The following is a 22,694-nucleotide window of genomic DNA, read 5'->3' as shown; positions in this document are numbered from 1 at the left end:
TGTGCGTATTGTTATTGTTTTACTTTTCTACATTGGCTAGAGGTATAGGGGGAGGGTTGAGATCTCATAAACATGTTTAACCCCGCCGCAATTTTGCGCCTGTCCCAAGTCAGGAGCCTCTGGCCTTTGTTAGTCTTGTATGATTTTAAATTTTAGTTTCTTGTGTATAATTCGGAGTTTAGTATGACGTCCATTATCACTGTACTATTATGCATATTTTAGGGGCCAGCTGAAGGACACCTACGGGTGCGGGAATTCTCGCTACATTGAAGACCCATTGGTTGCCTTCGGCTGTTGTTTGCTCTATGGTCGGGTGGTTGTCGCTTTGACATATTCACCATTTCCTTTCTCAATTTTAAGCTTATAAACAACCTTATATCTTTGTTTTATTCACCATGCTTCTATATCATACTAACCTAACAGCATCAAATAAAGATTCAAGCTTATAAACAACCTTATATCTTTGTTTTATTCACCATGCTTCTATATCATACTAACTTAACAGCATCAAATAAAGATTCAAGCTTATAAACAACCTTATATCTTTGTTTTATTCACCATGCTTCTATATCATACTAACCTAACAGCATCAAATAAAGATTCAAGCTTATAAACAACCTTATATCTTTGTTTTATTCACCATGCTTCTATATCATACTAACCTAACAGACCTTATATCTTTGTTTTATTCACCATGCTTCTATATCATACTAACTTAACAGCATCAAATAAAGATTCAAGCTTATAAACAACCTTATATCTTTGTTTTATTCACCATGCTTCTATATCATACTAACCTAACAGACCTTATATCTTTGTTTTATTCACCATGCTTCTATATCATACTAACTTAACAGCATCAAATAAAGATTCAAGCTTATAAACGACCTTATATCTTTGTTTTATTCACCATGCTTCTATATCATACTAACCTAACAGCATCAAATAAAGATTCAAGCTTATAAACGACCTTATATCTCTGTGTTATTCACCATGCTTCTATATCATACTAACTTAACAGCATCAAATAAAGATTCAAGCTTATAAACGACCTTATATCTTTGTTTTATTCACCATGCTTCTATATCATACTAACTTAACAGCATCAAATAAAGATTCAAGCTTATAAACAACCTTATATCTTTGTTTTATTCACCATGCTTCTATATCATACTAACCTAACAGACCTTATATCTTTGTTTTATTCACCATGCTTCTATATCATACTAACTTAACAGCATCAAATAAAGATTCAAGCTTATAAACAACCTTATATCTTTGTTTTATTCACCATGCTTCTATATCATACTAACTTAACAGCATCAAATAAAGATTCAAGCTTATAAACGACCGTTTATCTCTGTGTTATTCACCATGCTTCTATATCATACTAACTTAACAGCATCAAATAAAGATTCAAGCTTATAAACGACCTTATATCTTTGTTTTATTCACCATGCTTCTATATCATACTAACCTAACAGCATCAAATAAAGATTCAAGCTTATAAACGACCTTATATCTCTGTGTTATTCACCATGCTTCTATATCATACTAACCTAACAGCATCAAATAAAGATTCAAGCTTATAAACAACCTTATATCTTTGTTTTATTCACCATGCTTCTATATCATACTAACTTAACAGCATCAAATAAAGATTCAAGCTTATAAACAACCTTATATCTTTGTTTTATTCACCATGCTTCTATATCATACTAACTTGACAGCATCAAATAAAGATTCAAGCTTATAAACAACCTTATATCTCTGTGTTATTCACCATGCTTCTATATCATACTAACCTAACAGCATCAAATAAAGATTCAAGCTTATAAACAACCTTATATCTCTGTGTTATTCACCATGCTTCTATATCATACTAACCTAACAGCATCAAATAAAGATTCAAGCTTATAAACGACCTTATATTTCTGTGTTATTCACCATGCTTCTATATCATACTAACCTAACAGCATCAAATAAAGATTCAAGCTTATAAACAACCTTATATCTCTGTGTTATTCACCATGTTTCTATATCATACTAACCTAACAGCATCAAATAAAGATTCAAGCTTATAAACGACCTTATATCTTTGTGTTATTCACCATGCTTCTATATCATACTAACTTAACAGCATCAAATAAAGATTCAAGCTTATAAACAACCTTATATCTTTGTTTTATTCACCATGCTTCTATATCATACTAACTTAACAGCATCAAATAAAGATTCAAGCTTATAAACGACCTTATATCTTTGTGTTATTCACCATGCTTCTATATCATACTAACTTACAGCATTAAATAAAGATTCAAGCTTATAAACGACCTTATATCTTTGTGTTATTCACCATGCTTCTATATCATACTAACTTAACAGCATCAAATAAAGATTCAAGCTTATAAACGACCTTATATCTTTGTGTTATTCACCATGTTTCTATATCATACTAACCTAACAGCATCAAATAAAGATTCAAGCTTATAAACAACCTTATATCTCTGTGTTATTCACCATGCTTCTATATCATACTAACCTAACAGCATCAAATAAAGATTCAAGCTTATAAACGACCTTATATCTTTGTGTTATTCACCATGCTTCTATATCATACTAACCTAACAGCATCAAATAAAGATTCAAGCTTATAAACGACCTTATATTTCTGTGTTATTCACCATGCTTCTATATCATACTAACCTAACAGCATCAAATAAAGATTCAAGCTTATAAACGACCTTATATCTTTGTGTTATTCACCATGCTTCTATATCATACTAACCTAACAGCATCAAATAAAGATTCAAGCTTATAAACGACCTTATATTTCTGTGTTATTCACCATGCTTCTATATCATACTAACCTAACAGCATCAAATAAAGATTCAAGCTTATAAACAACCTTATATCTTTATGTTATTCACCATGCTTCTATATCATACTAACCTAACAGCATCAAATAAAGATTCAAGCTTATAAACGACCTTATATCTCTGTGTTATTCACCATGTTTCTATATCATACTAACCTAACAGCATCAAATAAAGATTCAAGCTTATAAACGACCTTATATCTTTGTGTTATTCACCATGTTTCTATATCATACTAACCTAACAGCATCAAATAAAGATTCAAGCTTATAAACAACCTTATATCTCTGTGTTATTCACCATGCTTCTATATCATACTAACCTAACAGCATCAAATAAAGATTCAAGCTTATAAACAACCTTATATCTTTGTGTTATTCACCATGCTTCTATATCATACTAACCTAACAGCATCAAATAAAGATTCAAGCTTATAAACGACCTTATATCTCTGTGTTATTCACCATGCTTCTATATCATACTAACCTAACAGCATCAAATAAAGATTCAAGCTTATAAACGACCTTATATCTTTATGTTATTCACCATGCTTCTATATCATACTAACCTAACAGCATCAAATAAAGATTCAAGCTTATAAACAACCTTATATCTTTGTGTTATTCACCATGCTTCTATATCATACTAACCTAACAGCATCAAATAAAGATTCAAGCTTATAAACGACCTTATATCTCTGTGTTATTCACCATGCTTCTATATCATACTAACCTAACAGCATCAAATAAAGATTCAAGCTTATAAACAACCTTATATCTTTATGTTATTCACCATGCTTCTATATCATACTAACCTAACAGCATCAAATAAAGATTCAAGCTTATAAACGACCTTATATCTCTCTGTTATTCACCATGCTTCTATATCATACTAACCTAACAGCATCAAATAAAGATTCAAGCTTATAAACGACCTTATATCTTTGTGTTATTCACCATGCTTCTATATCATACTAACCTAACAGCATCAAATAAAGATTCAAGCTTATAAACGACCTTATATCTCTGTGTTATTCACCATGTTTCTATATCATACTAACCTAACAGCATCAAATAAAGATTCAAGCTTATAAACGACCTTATATCTCTGTGTTATTCACCATGTTTCTATATCATACTAACCTAACAGCATCAAATAAAGATTCAAGCTTATAAACAACCTTATATCTTTATGTTATTCACCATGTTTCTATATCATACTAACTTAACAGCATCAAATAAAGATTCAAGCTTATAAACGACCTTATATCTGTGTGTTATTCACCATGCTTCTATATCATACTAACCTAACAGCATCAAATAAAGATTCAAGCTTATAAACGACCGTTTATCTCTGTGTTATTCACCATGCTTCTATATCATACTAACCTAACAGCATCAAATAAAGATTCAAGCTTATAAACGACCTTATATCTGTGTGTTATTCACCATGTTTCTATATCATACTAACTTAACAGCATCAAATAAAGATTCAAGCTTATAAACGACCTCATATCTGTGTGTTATTCACCATGCTTCTATATCATACTAACCTAACAGCATCAAATAAAGATTCAAGCTTATAAACAACCTTATATTTCTGTGTTATTCACCATGCTTCTATATCATACTAACCTAACAGCATCAAATAAAGATTCAAGCTTATAAACGACCTTATATCTGTGTGTTATTCACCATGTTTCTATATCATACTAACTTAACAGCATCAAATAAAGATTCAAGCTTATAAACGACCTCATATCTGTGTGTTATTCACCATGCTTCTATATCATACTAACCTAACAGCATCAAATAAAGATTCAAGCTTATAAACGACCTTATATCTGTGTGTTATTCACCATGTTTCTATATCATACTAACCTAACAGCATCAAATAAAGATTCAAGCTTATAAACGACCTTATATTTCTCTGTTATTCACCATGCTTCTATATCATACTAACCTAACAGCATCAAATACAGATTCAAGCTTATAAACGACCTTATATCTTTGTGTTATTCACCATGCTTCTATATCATACTAACCTAACAGCATCAAATAAAGATTCAAGCTTATAAACGACCTTATATCTCTGTGTTATTCACCATGCTTCTATATCATACTAACCTAACAGCATCAAATAAAGATTCAAGCTTATAAACGACCTTATATCTTTGTGTTATTCACCATGCTTCTATATCATACTAACCTAACAGCATCAAATAAAGATTCAAGCTTATAAACGACCTTATATCTCTGTGTTATTCACCATGCTTCTATATCATACTAACCTAACAGCATCAAATAAAGATTCAAGCTTATAAACGACCTTATATCTCTGTGTTATTCACCATGCTTCTATATCATACTAACCTAACAGCATCAAATAAAGATTCAAGCTTATAAACGACCTTATATCTTTGTGTTATTCACCATGCTTCTATATCATACTAACCTAACAGCATCAAATAAAGATTCAAGCTTATAAACAACCTTATATCTGTGCGTTATTCACCATGCTTCTATATCATACTAACTTACAGCATTAAATAAAGATTCAAGCTTATAAACGACCTTATATCTTTGTGTTATTCACCATGCTTCTATATCATACTAACTTAACAGCATCAAATAAAGATTCAAGCTTATAAACGACCTTATATCTCTGTGTTATTCACCATGCTTCTATATCATACTAACTTAACAGCATCAAATAAAGATTCAAGCTTATAAACGACCTTATATCTCTGTGTTATTCACCATGTTTCTATATCATACTAACTTAACAGCATCAAATAAAGATTCAAGCTTATAAACAACCTTATATCTCTGTGTTATTCACCATGCTTCTATATCATACTAACTTACAGCATTAAATAAAGATTCAAGCTTATAAACGACCTTATATCTCTGTGTTATTCACCATGCTTCTATATCATACTAACCTAACAGCATCAAATAAAGATTCAAGCTTATAAACAACCTTATATCTTTGTGTTATTCACCATGCTTCTATATCATACTAACCTAACAGCATCAAATAAAGATTCAAGCTTATAAACGACCTTATATCTGTGTGTTATTCACCATGCTTCTATATCATACTAACCTAACAGCATTAAATAAAGATTCAAGCTTATAAACAACCTTATATCTTTGTGTTATTCACCATGCTTCTATATCATACTAACCTAACAGCATCAAATAAAGATTCAAGCTTATAAACAACCTTATATCTGTGTGTTATTCACCATGCTTCTATATCATACTAACCTAACAGCATTAAATAAAGATTCAAGCTTATAAACGACCTTATATCTCTGTGTTATTCACCATGTTTCTATATCATACTAACCTAACAGCATCAAATAAAGATTCAAGCTTATAAACGACCTTATATCTTTATGTTATTCACCATGCTTCTATATCATACTAACCTAACAGCATCAAATAAAGATTCAAGCTTATAAACGACCTTATATCTTTATGTTATTCACCATGCTTCTATATCATACTAACCTAACAGCATCAAATAAAGATTCAAGCTTATAAACAACCTTATATCTTTGTGTTATTCACCATGTTTCTATATCATACTAACCTAACAGCATCAAATAAAGATTCAAGCTTATAAACGACCTTATATCTCTGTGTTATTCACCATGCTTCTATATCATACTAACCTAACAGCATCAAATAAAGATTCAAGCTTATAAACGACCTTATATCTGTGTGTTATTCACCATGTTTCTATATCATACTAACCTAACAGCATCAAATAAAGATTCAAGCTTATAAACAACCTTATATCTTTGTGTTATTCACCATGTTTCTATATCATACTAACCTAACAGCATCAAATAAAGATTCAAGCTTATAAACAACCTTATATCTCTGTGTTATTCACCATGCTTCTATATCATACTAACCTAACAGCATCAAATAAAGATTCAAGCTTATAAACAACCTTATATCTTTATGTTATTCACCATGCTTCTATATCATACTAACCTAACAGCATCAAATAAAGATTCAAGCTTATAAACAACCTTATATCTCTGTGTTATTCACCATGCTTCTATATCATACTAACCTAACAGCATCAAATAAAGATTCAAGCTTATAAACGACCTTATATCTGTGTGTTATTCACCATGTTTCTATATCATACTAACCTAACAGCATCAAATAAAGATTCAAGCTTATAAACAACCTTATATCTTTGTGTTATTCACCATGTTTCTATATCATACTAACCTAACAGCATCAAATAAAGATTCAAGCTTATAAACAACCTTATATCTCTGTGTTATTCACCATGCTTCTATATCATACTAACCTAACAGCATCAAATAAAGATTCAAGCTTATAAACGACCTTATATCTTTGTGTTATTCACCATGCTTCTATATCATACTAACCTAACAGCATCAAATAAAGATTCAAGCTTATAAACAACCTTATATCTGTGCGTTATTCACCATGCTTCTATATCATACTAACTTACAGCATTAAATAAAGATTCAAGCTTATAAACGACCTTATATCTTTGTGTTATTCACCATGCTTCTATATCATACTAACTTAACAGCATCAAATAAAGATTCAAGCTTATAAACGACCTTATATCTCTGTGTTATTCACCATGCTTCTATATCATACTAACTTAACAGCATCAAATAAAGATTCAAGCTTATAAACGACCTTATATCTCTGTGTTATTCACCATGTTTCTATATCATACTAACTTAACAGCATCAAATAAAGATTCAAGCTTATAAACAACCTTATATCTCTGTGTTATTCACCATGCTTCTATATCATACTAACTTACAGCATTAAATAAAGATTCAAGCTTATAAACGACCTTATATCTCTGTGTTATTCACCATGCTTCTATATCATACTAACCTAACAGCATCAAATAAAGATTCAAGCTTATAAACAACCTTATATCTTTGTGTTATTCACCATGCTTCTATATCATACTAACCTAACAGCATCAAATAAAGATTCAAGCTTATAAACGACCTTATATCTGTGTGTTATTCACCATGCTTCTATATCATACTAACCTAACAGCATTAAATAAAGATTCAAGCTTATAAACAACCTTATATCTTTGTGTTATTCACCATGCTTCTATATCATACTAACCTAACAGCATCAAATAAAGATTCAAGCTTATAAACAACCTTATATCTGTGTGTTATTCACCATGCTTCTATATCATACTAACCTAACAGCATTAAATAAAGATTCAAGCTTATAAACGACCTTATATCTCTGTGTTATTCACCATGTTTCTATATCATACTAACCTAACAGCATCAAATAAAGATTCAAGCTTATAAACGACCTTATATCTTTATGTTATTCACCATGCTTCTATATCATACTAACCTAACAGCATCAAATAAAGATTCAAGCTTATAAACGACCTTATATCTTTATGTTATTCACCATGCTTCTATATCATACTAACCTAACAGCATCAAATAAAGATTCAAGCTTATAAACAACCTTATATCTTTGTGTTATTCACCATGTTTCTATATCATACTAACCTAACAGCATCAAATAAAGATTCAAGCTTATAAACGACCTTATATCTCTGTGTTATTCACCATGCTTCTATATCATACTAACCTAACAGCATCAAATAAAGATTCAAGCTTATAAACGACCTTATATCTGTGTGTTATTCACCATGTTTCTATATCATACTAACCTAACAGCATCAAATAAAGATTCAAGCTTATAAACAACCTTATATCTTTGTGTTATTCACCATGTTTCTATATCATACTAACCTAACAGCATCAAATAAAGATTCAAGCTTATAAACAACCTTATATCTCTGTGTTATTCACCATGCTTCTATATCATACTAACCTAACAGCATCAAATAAAGATTCAAGCTTATAAACAACCTTATATCTTTATGTTATTCACCATGCTTCTATATCATACTAACCTAACAGCATCAAATAAAGATTCAAGCTTATAAACAACCTTATATCTCTGTGTTATTCACCATGCTTCTATATCATACTAACCTAACAGCATCAAATAAAGATTCAAGCTTATAAACGACCTTATATCTGTGTGTTATTCACCATGTTTCTATATCATACTAACCTAACAGCATCAAATAAAGATTCAAGCTTATAAACAACCTTATATCTTTGTGTTATTCACCATGTTTCTATATCATACTAACCTAACAGCATCAAATAAAGATTCAAGCTTATAAACAACCTTATATCTCTGTGTTATTCACCATGCTTCTATATCATACTAACCTAACAGCATCAAATAAAGATTCAAGCTTATAAACAACCTTATATCTCTGTGTTATTCACCATGCTTCTATATCATACTAACCTAACAGCATCAAATAAAGATTCAAGCTTATAAACAACCTTATATCTCTGTGTTATTCACCATGCTTCTATATCATACTAACCTAACAGCATCAAATAAAGATTCAAGCTTATAAACGACCTTATATCTTTGTGTTATTCACCATGTTTCTATATCATACTAACCTAACAGCATCAAATAAAGATTCAAGCTTATAAACGACCTTATATCTTTATGTTATTCACCATGCTTCTATATCATACTAACCTAACAGCATCAAATAAAGATTCAAGCTTATAAACGACCTTATATCTCTGTGTTATTCACCATGCTTCTATATCATACTAACCTAACAGCATCAAATAAAGATTCAAGCTTATAAACGACCTTATATCTTTGTGTTATTCACCATGTTTCTATATCATACTAACCTAACAGCATCAAATAAAGATTCAAGCTTATAAACGACCTTATATCTTTATGTTATTCACCATGCTTCTATATCATACTAACCTAACAGCATCAAATAAAGATTCAAGCTTATAAACGACCTTATATCTTTGTGTTATTCACCATGCTTCTATATCATACTAACCTAACAGCATCAAATAAAGATTCAAGCTTATAAACGACCTTATATCTCTGTGTTATTCACCATGCTTCTATATCATACTAACTTAACAGCATCAAATAAAGATTCAAGCTTATAAACGACCTTATATCTCTGTGTTATTCACCATGTTTCTATATCATACTAACCTAACAGCATCAAATAAAGATTCAAGCTTATAAACGACCTTATATCTCTGTGTTATTCACCATGTTTCTATATCATACTAACCTAACAGCATTAAATAAAGATTCAAGCTTATAAACAACCTTATATCTTTGTTTTATTCACCATGCTTCTATATCATACTAACCTAACAGACCTTATATCTCTGTGTTATTCACCATGCTTCTATATCATACTAACCTAACAGCATCAAATAAAGATTCAAGCTTATAAACAACCTTATATCTGTGTGTTATTCACCATGTTTCTATATCATACTAACTTACAGCATTAAATAAAGATTCAAGCTTATAAACGACCTTATATCTTTATGTTATTCACCATGTTTCTATATCATACTAACTTAACAGCATCAAATAAAGATTCAAGCTTATAAACGACCTTATATCTGTGTGTTATTCACCATGCTTCTATATCATACTAACTTAACAGCATCAAATAAAGATTCAAGCTTATAAACGACCTTATATCTCTGTGTTATTCACCATGCTTCTATATCATACTAACCTAACAGCATCAAATAAAGATTCAAGCTTATAAACAACCTTATATCTGTGTGTTATTCACCATGTTTCTATATCATACTAACTTACAGCATTAAATAAAGATTCAAGCTTATAAACGACCTTATATCTTTATGTTATTCACCATGTTTCTATATCATACTAACTTAACAGCATCAAATAAAGATTCAAGCTTATAAACGACCTTATATCTGTGTGTTATTCACCATGCTTCTATATCATACTAACCTAACAGCATCAAATAAAGATTCAAGCTTATAAACGACCGTTTATCTCTGTGTTATTCACCATGCTTCTATATCATACTAACCTAACAGCATCAAATAAAGATTCAAGCTTATAAACGACCTTATATCTCTGTGTTATTCACCATGCTTCTATATCATACTAACCTAACAGCATCAAATAAAGATTCAAGCTTATAAACGACCTTATATCTCTGTGTTATTCACCATGCTTCTATATCATACTAACCTAACAGCATTAAATAAAGATTCAAGCTTATAAACGACCTTATATCTCTGTGTTATTCACCATGTTTCTATATCATACTAACTTAACAGCATCAAATAAAGATTCAAGCTTATAAACGACCTTATATCTTTGTGTTATTCACCATGCTTCTATATCATACTAACTTAACAGCATCAAATAATGACTGGATATACTCCAACTGTAAATCATATACTGACTTGTGAAACTTTAAATCTTCTTTTAGTGATTTTATCTGAAATATGACAAAGTCAAAGATATATATGAGAGATATATATGTTGTAAAAATATCATATGAAAATTCATAACCAAGGAAATATTTATAATAGATCCTTACTAAAATTCTTTTTCCAGAAAAGAAATCCTTGATTTTTTTTTATATTTATAAAGTATCTATTATAATTTCTTTAAAATGAAATTTTGTATTCAAATGAACTAGATCCATTTCATCTCATAATTTTTTTTTCTTTATTGGGAAAGTAAACTAATTTTCTAAATCACTCTATGATATAAACTATACAAATATATATGTAGATTTTGAGAAATTAATATTAAATTATCTCCCCTTCCCATAAAATAAAATATTAATGTGTTTGACATGAATTCATTTGTAAAAATCCTAATTACAATAAAACAGTGAATTTGTTAAAATATCTATCCCATTTTCTAATATAGAAGTATCCAACAATTACGAAAATCAAAATATCTAAATTTTCTTTTATTTTCTTTTTTTCTAAATAGTTCAATAAAAAAATATGTTGTCCAGTTGAAAAACTCTTCTCACTATCATTTCAAATAGTGTAACCTAGTGAAAGTGACGACTATCCTATCCATTGAATTACCTCATAATTCGTCATGCTGTTTTTGTAATTAACGGCTTTCAACATTGCGTCTATTACAGATTGTACCTCCTTTACTTTTGTCTTGGGTAATACTGGGAGACTTTTCATAACCTGGTCACATGTCAAATCTTTTATGGCTGACCTTTTCAATGGTGGCTAAAAAATAAATCAACAAGAGGCTGTCACAAAGACAGCAAACCGGATTTATTTACATTTATTTGTGTCCTGGCAATATCACAAGAACCATTACTGATGAATGGTGAAAGTGAAAATCATCAATATCAAATTTGACCTCCATTTTGTCATCAGTATCAACATTTTGAAATAATAATATTTGAAAAGCTTAGAATAAATGGTTCATGAGTAAATGCAACAACGTGAATGGAAACGCCATTTTACGATCTTTGAAGAACCATAACTCCTGAACAGTAAAAGTCAAAATCGTCATTATGGAACTTGACCTCTATTTTGTCAACAGTAACAACATATTAAAATTTCAAAAGCTTTGGTTGAATGGTTCATTAGAAAATGCACGGACACGACGGGAAACACCATTTTTCAATCTTTCAAGAACCATAACTCCTGAACGGTAAAAGTCAAAATTGTCATTATTGAACTAGACCTCCATTTTGTCATCAGTAACAGCATATTAAAATTTCGGAAGCTTTGGTAGAACAGTTCATGCATAAATGCACGGACACGACTGGAAACTCCATTTTTCAATCTTTCAAGAACCACAACTCCTGAACGGTAAAAGTCAAAATTGTCATTATTGAACTTGACCTCTATTTTGTCATCAGTAACAGCATATTAAAATTTCGGAAGCTTTGGTAGAACAGTTCATGCATAAATGCACGGACACGACTGGAAACTCCATTTTTCAATCTTTCAAGAACCATAACTACTGAACAGTAAAAGTCAAAATCGCCATTATTGAACTTGACCTTCATATAGTTGTCAGTAATAACATATTAAAATCTTAAAAGCTTTGGTTGAACGGTTCATGAGTTAATGCACGGACAACATTTGATTGCCGCCTTTCAAGAACCATAACTCCTGAACGGTAAAAGTCAAAATCGCCATTATTGAACTTGACCTTCGTATGGTTCTCAGTAATAAAATATTAAAATTTTAAAAGCTTTGGTTGAACGGTTCATGAGTTAATGCACGGACAACATTTGATTGCCGCCCGCCCGCCCGCCCGCCGTACATCCCCAAATCAATAACCGACATTTTTGTCACAAAAATCCGGTTAAAAACAGTAATGCACAATAATAAAACAACAACAATTAAAGTGGATTCCTCTCCATCAATCAATCTACTATATATCAGGTTATTAAGCATAATCCCTCCCTCTACTGACATAAAACATCCAGGTTTAGTTTAAGCTGAGTTTGTAATTTGTTGATTGGAAATTAAATGTGAGGGGATGATACATTTTTGTCTAATTCTCATCTGTAGAGTGTGACTTAATTGATTATTTATGTTTTAAATAGAATGAAAAATTGTAATTTCATAGATTGATCTCATTTGAAGTAATAGGAGAGCAACAATACTTGATTAATAATCATTAAGATTTATCAACTGTTTCTTTATTATTAATTTCTCAATGATAATGAAAAAACAATCAGTAAAATTCAGTCCGACCTGATAATTCATACATTTTTTTTTAAATAAAAGGCAAGGCTTACCCAAGGAGCACTAGGGTATAGCAACGAAAGTTGTACTAAATCACCACAGCAATCTTTTATCATAGCACAAGATTTCAGAAGTCTGGTAATCATACGATCATGCATTGCTTTGTTTGTATGTTCTGAAACAGGATGAAGTGATGGTTTTTCAGCCTCCTCTATCAAGCTGTGGAAACCAATTAGTTCTTTGTATAGACTTGCCAATTTGGTCTCAAGCTTTGCCTGTAAAAAATACATGAAAACAGATTTAAACCAAACAATGTTATGCTCTATGTGAATTTCTATACTAATTTTTTTTTCATATAAGAGTGGTGAGCACAGTTTCAAAAAAAATAAAAAAAAATAGCGATGTTGTTTTTATAAAATCTTAAATGAAACTAAGATAGATCTTTTGTAATCATAAATGAATAGTTTCATGAGATGCACTGTTTAACTCAATAAATTATCAGGTTTACCTAAAATTCATTAACATGACCGTTATAGTATTTTTTTAAACTAACTTGTTATCTATTTTATATCATATATATTTTTACTTACCAGTCAAGGAATATACATAAGGATTATCTCCCTTAAAACGTTCTCATAACTCGCAACACCTGGATGATTTCAAACATCTATCTAACATTGATCATCCGGGTGAAGGCCTCCTCAGTTTATCTTTCGGCGGCAACAAAATAAGACGTTCTCACTTTGAGACTTTCTACTATAGTCTCGTCGTTGAAATTTTTTATTTATGTACGTTTGATATTATTTTATTATCGTCCGTTCATATTGGACGATGGCTGAAGAGTATAGACATTCACTTGCTGACGCAAATGCTGAAAATTTAGATTCAGATAGTGCAGGTGAAACGCCAACGGGTGATTTTCTCGTGAAAAAAATGGCGAGGACAACAAAAGACTCTTCTTCAAAGAAAAAGAAACGTGTGTCAAAGACGGCTGAACTTGAGAATAAGTTAACCAGTATGGAGGACAGGTTTGATAAGAAAATAGATATGTTATTTGCAGTTTTGAACAAGTCATGTGCTACTACAGGTAGTTCGACTGTTGCAGAGATTTCTCAATCTGGTGGTTTAGCCACGCAGAGAGAACAAAGTTCGGATAACGTCCCAAGTACAGGGGAGCGTAGACCGGTAATTTCTTTGAATGCAAATCTTGATGAGGACTTGGGAAGTCCTAGAATTATTAGAAATATTGATTTTGACAATAGGTCAGAAATTTCTCTTCATATAGACAGTCGTGAAAAGGCTGATTTACTTGGTCTATGTTCATCAGAGGATGAATATTCTCGTGGCCTTGGTAGTCCTGTTAGTGTTTATTCTCAGGCTGGCAATAAATCTAGAAATGTTGAAAGATTTAGCCAATATCTACAAACTCAACCTACTATAATTAATAACAATGTTGAAAGTCAGTCAAATCAGAGACAAACAAGTAACATTGATAATAATAACAATAAAACTGTAGACAAGCAGTCAGATAATTTAAATTTAATGTCTAAGCTTTTCAAGGAAGATATTCCTTCAGAATCTTCTGATAATTCAGGTGGCTTGATCATTGATGAAGCGCAGGTTAGAATTCTGGAACGTTCCTGGAGAACTAAAAATCCAGAGAAACTTACTGCTTTTAAAGATGAATACTGTAGTTGTTTTCCGGTTAATGATAAATCTAAAAGCTTTTTGCAAGTACCCAGTTTGGATGATTTATTAGAACCAATGATAAGAACTGTTCATGGTACAAATAGTGTTAAGTCATGGGACAAACACAAGCAATTGGTTACTCAACCTTTAAAACAGATAGAAAATCTAGCCTATCAAGGGCAGGTGGCTTCACGTATGGGTATTATATCAGTGTTGTATATGCAACAAACATTAGGAACCTTATTAGAGAGAGTTGAGAATGAAAATGTAAGTGATGAAACTTGTCAAATGGTGAAGGACTTGTTTGCAATTTCGACAAAGTCTCTTGATCAGGTAGGACGCACAGGGGCGTTTAACCATATGATACGCAGGAAAGCTGCAGCTACTGAGTCTGGTTTAAATAACTTGAAAGATATACAGGCTAAAGTGTTGTATTTACCTCTTTCGAATGAGGGTGTATTTGGTAAAGGTTTGGAAGACAAACTTGAGAAACGTAAAGAACAACGTGAGCAACTAGACGATCTCTTACCAGAGTATAAAAACAATAATAAGAGAAAGTTTGAATCAACTCAGGTGCGTCAAGATTGGCAAAATAAAGCTCCTAGATATAGTTCTAATAATAGTTCTACTCATGTTAATTATAACAATGCTAATTCAGCTGATAAACGCTCAGGTTTTAATTATAACAAATCTTCTGTGAGATCTGTTCCCAGGAAGTTCCAGAAAGACAATAAAGCTGATGACTTTGGGAAAAAGGATAAAGAAAAGAAAGCAGGTGGCATTCTTTTCGGATCCCAAAGAAAAACAGTAGCTGACTCAGAGTTGAAGGTAATAAGTTATCAGAATCAGGCCGAGATACCAGTTGGGGGTCGTCTAAGATTTTTTCGGGACAATTGGGAAAAAATAACAGACAATCAATGGGTCTTGTCAGTAATAACAGAGGGTTACAAACTAGAGTTTCTAGAAATGCCATTTTGGACAGGCATACGGAAAACCTCTGTGTCTTTAAAAGACTCGGATATTTTAATCCAAGAAATAAATACTCTTATAGAAAAAGACGCTATAGAACCTGTTCACCAGCAAGATGCAGCAACAGGTTTCTACAGTACATTTTTTCTAGTCCCCAAAAAGAATGGGACAATGAGACCAGTAATAAATCTCAGACCCCTCAACAGGTATCTCAAGAAAATACATTTCAAAATGGACACTCTCACAAAAGTATTAAATTTAGTAAAAATAGGAGATTGGGCCATTTCTCTAGATCTAAGCGATGCTTATTTACACATCCCAATATTTCAGAAACATCGCAAATTTCTCAGATTTTCTGTTCAGAACCATTGTTATCAGTGGAAAGTTCTTTGTTTCGGACCAACTTCTGCTCCGAGAGTCTTTACAAAAATGGTTTCGGTAGTAGCGGCTTTTCTGAGAACTCAAAATGTGAGACTAGCAGTCTATCTAGACGACTGGTTAATAGTCAATCAAAACAAGGATCAATTATATCAAGATCGGAAGAAATGTCTCGATCTCCTAATGTCACTAGGTTTTCTTATCAACAGAGAAAAATCAAGTCTAGTACCAACTCAAAACTTGATATACCTAGGGGGGCAGTTTCATTTGGACAAGGGACTTGTTTGCCCAACTCAGGAAAGAATAGACAAACTGAATATGGCAATATTAATTCTTTCATCAGGGAATGCAGTGTCAGCATTTCACTTCCTACAATTACTAGGCATAATGGCATCTTGCATAGAGTTAATTGCGAATGCACGCTTGTTCATGAGACCTATTCAACTACATCTCCTCTCATTTTGGAGACCAAGTTGTCAGGATCTGTCCATAAAGATCCCAGTTACACCACATCTGAAATCACATCTCAGTTGGTGGAAAAATTCAGCAAACACGCTGAGAGGCCAATATTTTCAACTGGCTCAGACTTCTGTCACCATAACGACAGATGCTTCCAAAACCGGGTATGGGGGTTTTATGAACAATCAAATTTTTCAAGGGGAATGGTCAGAAATGCAGAGCAAGAAACATATAAATTCCCTAGAATTGGAAGCAGTGTTTTTAACGCTGAAACACTTCCTAAATCAGTTGAAAGGTCAATATGTTCTGATAAGATCGGACAATACCACAGTGGTCCAATATATAAACAAACAAGGGGGGACGAAATCGCCCACTCTTTGCTACCAAACATGGGATTTATGGAATCTAGCAATTCAAAACAATATTCGATTGAAGGCTGCTCATATAACGGGAAAATTGAACATTTTAGCAGACCAACTCAGTCGAACCAAAATTCAACATACGAAATGGTCTCTGAACAAACTTGTGGTTCAAAATCTATTTCAAATTTGGGGGACTCCTCTCATAGATTTATTTGCCTCAATAGACAATCGTCAGACAGAAATTTTTTGTTCATGGATCCCACATCAGAAAGCTTTAGCTCTGGATGCTTTGACAATTTCATGGGAGAGAATGTATGCCTATGCTTATCCCCCAATCTGTCTGATCCCAAAAGTCTTGCAATATATGAGGCAGTACCAGTGTCAGATTTTGTTGATAGCTCCCCAATGGCCACGGAGACATTGGTACCCAGAGCTGCTTCAATTATTGATAGCAGTTCCCATCAGGATACCAGTAATTCCAGAATTGTTATGTCAACCGAAAACTCGGATTTATCATCCCAATCCACAAGTTTTCAAGCTGACTGCATGGCTTCTATCAACGAACGGTTTACAACAGACATGGCCTAGCCAAACAGGATAGGGAGAAACATTTTGGAGCAAAAATTTTCGTACCTACATACACTGAGAATACCTCTTTAGATCCACGGAAAAGTTTGTTACAATATTTAGATAAAACAAAACCGTTGCGAAAAAAATTACAGCAGGACCAAAGAGGGAAATTATTTTTAGCTTTATGTGAACCTCACAAACCAGTTACCTCTCAGACAATTTCACATTGGATTGTTCAAATTATTAAACAGGCTTATTCTGACTCTGAATCTTCAGGGAAAGGGAAAATACATGCACATTCTACAAGAGCTATTGGTCCGACTTGGGCATTCTTTAAAAGAGCATCTATCAATTCGATCTTAGAATCTGCAGATTGGAGTTCGGAATCTACCTTTAGTAGATTTTATTTGCGTGAATTAGATGTAAATGTGTTACAGAAAATAAACTAAGTTGATATTTTCGGCGAGTTGGACAGCATGTTTTTTGTTATTCATTAAAATGTTATTGGTGGAAGCATTTTAAATGGTGGAAGTATTTTATATGTTTTTAACTATGAACTGCATTTGAACTTATGATGAAGTTGAAATGACAAAGAATCACAGAGAAGTTTTTTTGTTATTAGATGTGTTGTAGAAAGTCTCTTCAGGTGAGATAATTTATTTATAACACTCCTCCTAAGGTTCAGACTGCTTTGAAATCAGTAGTAATCCTTATGTATATTCCTTGACTGGTAAGTAAAAATATATATGATATAAAATTGAGAATTTGTTTTCAAGTTCTAATTTTATGAATTATTTTTACTTACCAGTCAAGGCTCCCACCATCTCCCCAGTTAAAAATAATTTTCGGTATAGGGAATATTTTGTTCCCGCCGATAAACTGAGGAGGCCTTCACCCGGATGATCAATGTTAGATAGATGTTTGAAATCATCCAGGTGTTGCGAGTTATGAGAACGTTGTAAGGGAGATAATCCTTATGTATATTCCTTGACTGGTAAGTATAAATAATATATAAAATTAGAACTTGAAAACAAATTCTCAATTTTTCTTAAATCTAAATAAATTGTATTTTTCAGTAATCTATTATATTTTGAATTAATTATTTGTTATTCAAATTAGTCATGCCTGAAAGATTTCTATTAGCATACAGATTTTTTATTTTACCCACCACATGTTTTAGATTAAGATGTTCCAGATGACCTGAAGCAATATCCAGAAGAGTTATCTCCTCTTCACTTCCAGGTCGTACAAATTCATTAACAAACATCAGAGGTCTTGTCAGATTCCTTACTGTTGTATTCTGAAAAAGAATTGTATAACTATATACTTTTTAAATACAGTGGAAATATGTCCTTTTCAGATACATAATACTTTATAAATATGAATATGGGACTGATAATCACTACAAATACTAGGATGTACTTTTGTATCTTGTACATTTGGCTTGTATATCTTCTTCAAATACTGAATTGTTTAAACTTTTCTATTCTTTTCTTGATACATCATCAGGTATGACAGATGTATATCCCTTGATTAAACTTCTAAAAATACTGCTGATTCAATATAATTCCTGGAAAACCAATTTTTGTTGATGTTGTGGGTAAAGGTTAACAAGTTTTTACTGTTTAACAAACACATTTTCCATTTGCTTCAATGTAGACTTTAGCAAAACCAAATATATACAACATTTCTGCAATCCATGAAAATTGGTGACCAAAAAACATTTAATTCACAGTATCATGAAATTCAACCCTTTCCCCTTTACACAAAAAAGCTGCTCACTGTTTCAACATATTCACCTCTATCTGCTTGTACAATTTTATTCTTGCTGATTCAGCAGTTTCAACCATCAATGTTAAATCTGATCTTTTAACAGGTACCTCTGGACTTCTAGACTCAAGGGAAATATATTGCCTACAATTAGAATGACTTAACATATCAACAAAGTTAAAAGGTTTTATTTTGTAATTCATTCTGATAATACAGAAATCGGTTCAGTATTAGTTGAAATTCTTTTAGTACCTTTCCAATATGCTACTATGCAACATGAACCACCTAAATATGTGTGGACACAGACAAACAATGTGTTGTTATTAAGAATAGGTTTGATTTCATTAGGTATCAATAATGTCTCATACATGTAACAATAGTACATATGTTGGCTTCAGAAACATATTACAGGGCTTCTGATGATTATCAAAAACTTTTGCTCTGATAGACCAAAAGAACTACAGTGGTAATGCTAAAGTTTTGAATTGTTTCAAAATCATGTACAAACAATACATAGACAATAGAACCACAGGAAATGAAGACATTGTGCTGTTCTCTAATATTCAAATTGTTTTTTTTTTTCATTGTATGTACTTTTTTTCATTCAAATATTCTTTTTTTCAATGAAATTTCTGTAATAATGATCTTGACCTCTAACCCTACCTCCACTGATCTGTCATCCAAGTTAATGAATTTTCCACTTCTGCTAATGTTTCTGATCTTGAACTGATAGCCTCTGACATCATTAGAACCTTGTACAGAAATGAAGCAAAGGATGAATTTCATTTACTATATAACACATATCCTTATGATATCTTTGCAGCAATCTTTAGAATATGTATTTTTTTTTTTGAAATCATAGAAATATGAGAGAATAAAAACACTTTTTTCATATATTCTCTATATGTGACTTAAGTAATTAAGATATGCAAAACTTAACCTCAATGTTTACATGTATTTGTGAAATGTTAAACGTAAGTTAAGCTTGCTCTTTTTTTAAATTTGTATTGCTTATAAATGGGATATCAAGAACAATATTTGTAAGAAAACTGAAGTAGCAATTTTTTTATTTGGTAATCAAATATTACTATGCCATTCATGTAACATAATTTGGTCCAAGTGTTTAAAATTATTAAATCAATTGATTGAAATAAACAATAGGTATTGTATGCATCTCTAAAAGATACTTAGATTGTTCTTCAGAATGTGTGTCTGACTTATCATGGAAGATGTTGTGGTGACTTTCAAGATTAGGAACAGCAATAAACCTAAGCAAACTGTACAAGAATGAAATGTAAATACTTAAATACAGATTATATTTTGACAAATTCTTGATCTCCTATTGACACAAACCTGTCGCTCCAGCTGAATGACCTGTGATTTAATTAACATAATTCTTCTTTCATCAAACTTCTCATGGGAATTTTCTTGTACTAATTGGTTGTATAAGCTCCTTCAAGTTAAAAAAACATGTATTAAGTTTATAAATTAAGTCATGGTATCAAGACTTAAGACTGTATTATTGCTATGTGCTTAGTGGAGAAGCACCAACGAACAATTTTTGAAGTCTTTGGGTTATCATGGCCAGAGATTAAACCCATGACATCTTGCACTTGAGGCAAGCATGCTTTTATGAGACCATCAAGAGGGTTGAGGCTATATGCTCCTCAAAGTTTTTTCGGAATCCTCTGGTTCTACCCGTTAACAAGTGCCATTAAATATTTATCCTGGTAACCCTAGTTTTATTTTCATAATTTTATCATATATACCTTAATCATCCATATTTTAAAATCTTATAAAATCCTTGTTATATATTTTTTCATTGTTTATGAAAGAAATTAAAAGAGGTGCTAATGTATAATGTATGAACAATCAAAAGAGAATTGTTTCTTGCCAATTTTTCAATGGCCTATATGTTGAAAAAAAAGGAACCTTTAACTTTTTTGTCTTTTGGGTTTCATTACCTAAGCAAAATACAGACTCAGCAATCACTGTTAAAGAATAGAAACTGGCAGACATGAACGATTCACTAAAGTATGTGGTAAATATGAAATATTTCCTCGACATGAGAGTATATGTTTATCATGTTTATATTGTAATTCAAATTCTATTGAAAATGAAACGCACTTTCTTCTGGAATGCCCTCTTTACAATAACCTCAGAAGAAATATGACTGATTATATCAAACAATACCCCAGTTTAGCAATCTCATTTTAAAATCCGATGTTATGATACGCTACACTCAACTAGAGATTGCCAGTTTAGTTAATTTAAATAGAAATGATCTTTTTACATGGATCATGAGTAATGAAGATAGCATTTTTTTTTTATCTATTTTATGTGCATACCTTGATAAAGGCCTGCAATTTAGAAAATCAGAAAATGAGTTAAGTACTCTTAATAGATAGCAAAATTATCTCCCCTTGACCACTGTGCATATGAACTATTATTTTATGTTTCTTTAATCACTCTGTAATTTTTATGTCATGTTGTTATTAATCAGAGAAAGAATGAGTGCCACAAATGTAAAAGAATAAACTAAATCAAAATGACATGTATTGTATACAGAGTGAGACAGACAATGAGAGCAATTTTATTCATATAGGGACGAAGTCCCCAATAACAGTAGAAAAATCAATAAAAAAAAATAATTAAAAAAAAAAATCGGGAAAATTTTCCAGAAATTTTCATTGTACTAATGAACTCAAAAACGTTCAATTTTTTTGATGTCATGTTTTGAATTCCCGCATCTGTGCAGAAATCTACAATGTACTTCTTTTCTGGTCTCGTTTGTATGAAACTTTGAGAAAAATATATATTTATCAGTCTAGTATAAAATAGGAAGGAACACAATACCAATTTCATTTTTAATAGTTCCTTGATATGAAAAAACGTTTAAGTTACAAAAAGAATAATTCATACAGACTTCGTCCCCATTTACAGGTAATGCCTGCCTCATATTAA

At 31.4% G+C, this 22,694-nt stretch overlaps 1 protein-coding gene across 2 annotated transcripts in view; it reads right to left on the bottom strand.

Annotated features, from left to right (window-relative positions):
* Positions 1–22,694, bottom strand: part of LOC143073320 (uncharacterized) — a 35,262-nt gene that overhangs the window by 8,164 nt on the left and 4,404 nt on the right. For both annotated transcript variants that reach the window (XM_076248755.1, XM_076248756.1), the window contains exons 4-10: positions 21,084–21,183; positions 20,394–20,482; positions 19,760–19,874; positions 19,129–19,260; positions 13,587–13,808; positions 11,896–12,051; positions 11,200–11,288 (exon numbers count right to left, since the gene is read on the bottom strand). In XM_076248755.1, coding sequence (XP_076104870.1) covers positions 11,200–11,288; positions 11,896–12,051; positions 13,587–13,808; positions 19,129–19,260; positions 19,760–19,874; positions 20,394–20,482; positions 21,084–21,183 — 903 coding nt within the window. The remainder of the gene's footprint in view (positions 1–11,199; positions 11,289–11,895; positions 12,052–13,586; positions 13,809–19,128; positions 19,261–19,759; positions 19,875–20,393; positions 20,483–21,083; positions 21,184–22,694) is intronic.

This window comes from Mytilus galloprovincialis, chromosome 4 (genome assembly GCF_965363235.1).
Source record: "Mytilus galloprovincialis chromosome 4, xbMytGall1.hap1.1, whole genome shotgun sequence".
NCBI classification, from domain to species: Eukaryota; Metazoa; Mollusca; class Bivalvia; order Mytilida; family Mytilidae; genus Mytilus; species Mytilus galloprovincialis.
The sequence above is the reverse complement of the archived record's forward strand: the minus strand, read 5'-3'. Positions and strand labels throughout refer to the sequence as shown.